The sequence below is a fragment of the Mizuhopecten yessoensis genome, unplaced genomic scaffold (assembly GCF_002113885.1).
Source record: "Mizuhopecten yessoensis strain PY_sf001 unplaced genomic scaffold, ASM211388v2 scaffold716351, whole genome shotgun sequence".
Classification (NCBI taxonomy): domain Eukaryota; kingdom Metazoa; phylum Mollusca; class Bivalvia; order Pectinida; family Pectinidae; genus Mizuhopecten; species Mizuhopecten yessoensis.
The window spans coordinates 1,234,331-1,238,145 of NW_018480073.1; the positions used below are offsets into that span (position 1 = coordinate 1,234,331).

Below are 3,815 nucleotides of genomic sequence, written 5' to 3' on the forward strand. Positions count from 1 at the left end.
GCTATTTTGCTACTAAGTTCTAATAGGCCGATCTCACTTAAAATTGGTCTAGGAATGATCAGCTCATGGTCCTGACAAAGTTAAGTTAACATTATACTATTTTTTACTCAAATTGGTACATATTTCAACAACAAAAATAAATACTGTAGACTCAGGTGACCGTTTAGGCCCATGGGCCTCTTGTTTAAGTTGTTACTCTGAAATAGAATACATGAAATTTGACCTCTAAATAACTCGAAACTTGACTTGGTCAACTTAAGATATTTCCTGCAAAATATATGCACATTGTTGTCGTCCAAATCATACCTGAATATTAAGTAAAAATATCAGAAAACTTTCGAAATATTCTTGATTAAATTTTTTTTTTTTTATATATACATTTGACCTTTGTGACCATATTGGTTGATTAAGGTCAATAAGTGATAAGTGTTGTAAACCTGAAAGCTGAACATCTCAGCATCTTAAATCAAATATCAAGACTCTAGACCTCGTGGAACCTAAGAAGAAGATTTTTAAAGTTTGTTGCCCAATATAGTGCATTTGAAATTTGACCCCTACCGAAAACCGAAAGTTGACTTTAGACACAAAAATATTTCCTGAGTAAAACAAAAGTTATTTTTTTTATTTACAAAACATATTTAATGATGAACTTAATACCTTCAGCAATTAATGAGTTATTACATTTAAGGTAAAAACAGATATGACGTCATGGCGGCCATTTAGTTTTTTTATAAAAAGTCAAAAATGTTAACAAGTTAGGTGGGACTTCCAAGGAAACCTTTATAAGATCAGAGGAAATATTCAAAATGGCGTGAGATGTTAACAGTTAGTTTAACAGAAAAACTGAATACACCAAATTCATCAGGATGGAATAATTATTCGTCTCTATTTTTTAAAGAAATTTCCGAAAAAATTGACCCCCGATAACGAGGATTTTTATTTGACCTTTTTTGTATTAACATGTCATAAGAAAAAGTTAGCCCCAAAGATAATCTACAAATGATATTATAGCATGAAAGCTGTAAAATCAACAGTTTTTGAGTTATGGCAATTTTAAAGGTTTTGAGGTATTACGTCATGGCAGCCATATTGGACTTTACACCTTTATACTTTGGTCTATATTGTACTATATAGACAATGATCATATCTGCTACCGTTCAAGAGATTAAGACTCCACAAAATTACCCAGAAGAATAATAATAATAAGAAGAAGAAACGTTACAATTCCAATTAGGCTTTGCACCAGATGGTGAAAAGCCCTAATAAGATACCTCTAACACTCAATCATATATCTCCTAACCTATTTCTCTCAATAATAAATACCTCAACCTGTGTCGCCTGAATGACACGTATAGATAACAACCTAGCCCATTTATACATGCAAATACCACCAATAGCGCCACCTATTGGCATATTTTTAGAGAGCAATGTGATCAGTATAATCCAATCAGACATGCTGTTATAAAGGTTTAATGATGTATTTTGTTTATTCCAATAGCAGCTAATTTAGCTCCTATTAAGACTCGAGTGACTGTTAATTCCATTGGGCCTCTTAATAAAACTTTTTCTATTTTTTTTGGCAGATTCTTCCGACAGTAAAACAAAACCCCCACAAAAGGAACCGCCTGGGGCCAGTGGGCAGGGTCAAGGGACATAGCCAACTTTTGACCAATCAGCACAGTCTCTAAGGGCAAGGTGTGGAATGAATGCTTGTAGATGATAAACTGGAAGAGACACGTGGCTCAACGCTCTGCCTTAGCAACATGTTTGCTTGAAATGAGATATATGTATATGTGTAGAATGATAATCTTGCTGTTCCACAGACTTCAGTGTGTGTTCAGGTTTTCAGACTGAGAAATCGTCAGAGGATTCATCGTGTGCTGCTTAGCAACAGGAAAATAGGTCAACGAAAAGTCTAGTCATCAGTCCATGGCTCCGTAACTTTTCAAGGGCGGTAACTCTGGAAATACCGGAGGCTTGTGAAGATTAAAATAGTAAGAATCATAGTTAACTAAGTTGAAAAAAACATAAAAACATTGCTTATATATAAATATTTTAAACTCAAAACAAATATTTTTTTATAGAAACACTACAGAAATAAATTGGCCTTACACTGATTCTTTCCTAGTTTTACAACCAAATACAATACTGCTTTCCCTAGCAAAAAAAATCTTTATTTTCCAAAAATGATGAAAACATGAGGAATATCTTCCTAATTTCAATAAGATTTATGCTGTATTTTTATCCAATTTATGTAGAAACAGGCTGTTGTAAAATTTAGGTATAAAAATCAAGGTCTTGAATATGCCTTTGTCATTTTCAAAGATCATAAAAATAAATTTGTGTAAAAGTTATTTTGGAATGTTCCTGGCCAGAGCTTGATGACGATTGTTTCCTGTGCTTGTGATGAATGGAATTATGGGATGTCAGAAGGGATTTAATTATGGTCAACAGCCTTCATTAACAGGAAAAATAAGTGAAAGAAAGATTGCTGTTTCGTCACACAAAGGCAAAGGTGGAAGTTATTTAAAATTCCGGAGGAAATGTGCATTGATTTAACAAGGCTTTCACACATGGAATATCGAGATCTGTTGCTCTTTCTGATTCGTCTTAATGAAATTGTATTTATGGAATGATTTGTTTATATTTCTAAGCTTTTATACATGACCTTTGACCCATGTGTCACTCATCAGCATTTACAGATACCAAATTGTATAGTTGTCATCCATGTGACGGCCATTTGTCCATATCATTCATTCTCATTTTTACATAATTCATTTTTTTACTCAAACTTTGTTGGGTTGGAGCTTTGAATGTTTATTTTCATAAGGAAGAAATGTCCTGGAATTTTCTCTGGAGGCCTAAAGCAGAAACAAAATCTTTTAGTGTAATATATTGTATCTCAAATTTATATGTCGTTTCCGAACTACACGTTTCCGGAACAAAAGTCATGTGACTTGGTGGTCATGTGGTACAGTAAGGCGTGCATGTACACTTCCACTATGAAGGTAGCTCATAAGTAAGCCAAATTTGTTAGAGTTCAAGATTGGTAAATTAATTATGATGGAAATGACCGAAATTTCCCTTCCTTCATTAAAGGGATATTTACTAACTAGAAGTTAAACGTCTGATACGTAAGTGGAACTGCTTACCAGTGTTTTTGCGCATTGTTTTAACTGCTGTCAAATTATTGCTGTTTACAGGAGTGCATAAGCCCCCTATCACATGACATGCATATCTAAAACCCGGTCGAATCAGGAGAAAAAAGGCATCTCGAAAATGATGTACTATCTTATTATTTTTGTGGCCTTTCGCTATGTTTTGCACACTTTCTTCCCAGCTTGAAGTTTCAGTACACAACCTTGTATATGGACTTCTTTCTGACTCTGGGCACATGAACAAAATTGGACTCTAGTCCAAATTTTAATGGTGTTTAATTTTGGAATTTCATTTTTTTTTTTTATATGTACATACTGATATAGATGACCTATATATCACCAAATGTAGAGCAAGTTTTCAGAGAAATAATATGTATTATCAAAATTTTAAAAAATTTGACTTAAATCTAAGACTGTTTCATGATCTTGCTCATCAAATGTGTACTTTGCTGGTTTGAGTCACGGTACAGCACTGTGTTGTATCTTTGAGCAAGATACTTTAAATGATTGTTCCATTCTACTGAGCTGTAAATGAGTATATGGTTGGGCAGTGCTAGAATTATAGAATGATAGCAGTGATCACCGAAATGGCAGCAACGACTGCATGCTCCCCTGAGGGAGTTGAGAAAGATATTGGCTGGTTGCAAAGGCCCTATA

The 3,815-nt window shown here is 33.9% G+C and overlaps 1 protein-coding gene across 1 annotated transcript in view; it reads left to right on the plus strand.

The window, feature by feature from the left end:
• LOC110443520 overlaps positions 1–3,815 on the plus strand; it is a 62,547-nt gene extending 58,732 nt beyond the window's left edge. The window contains exon 4 of the mRNA XM_021487784.1: positions 1,584–3,815. Within this exon, the coding sequence (XP_021343459.1) occupies positions 1,584–1,657 (74 nt within the window). The 3' untranslated portion in view covers positions 1,658–3,815. The remainder of the gene's footprint in view (positions 1–1,583) is intronic.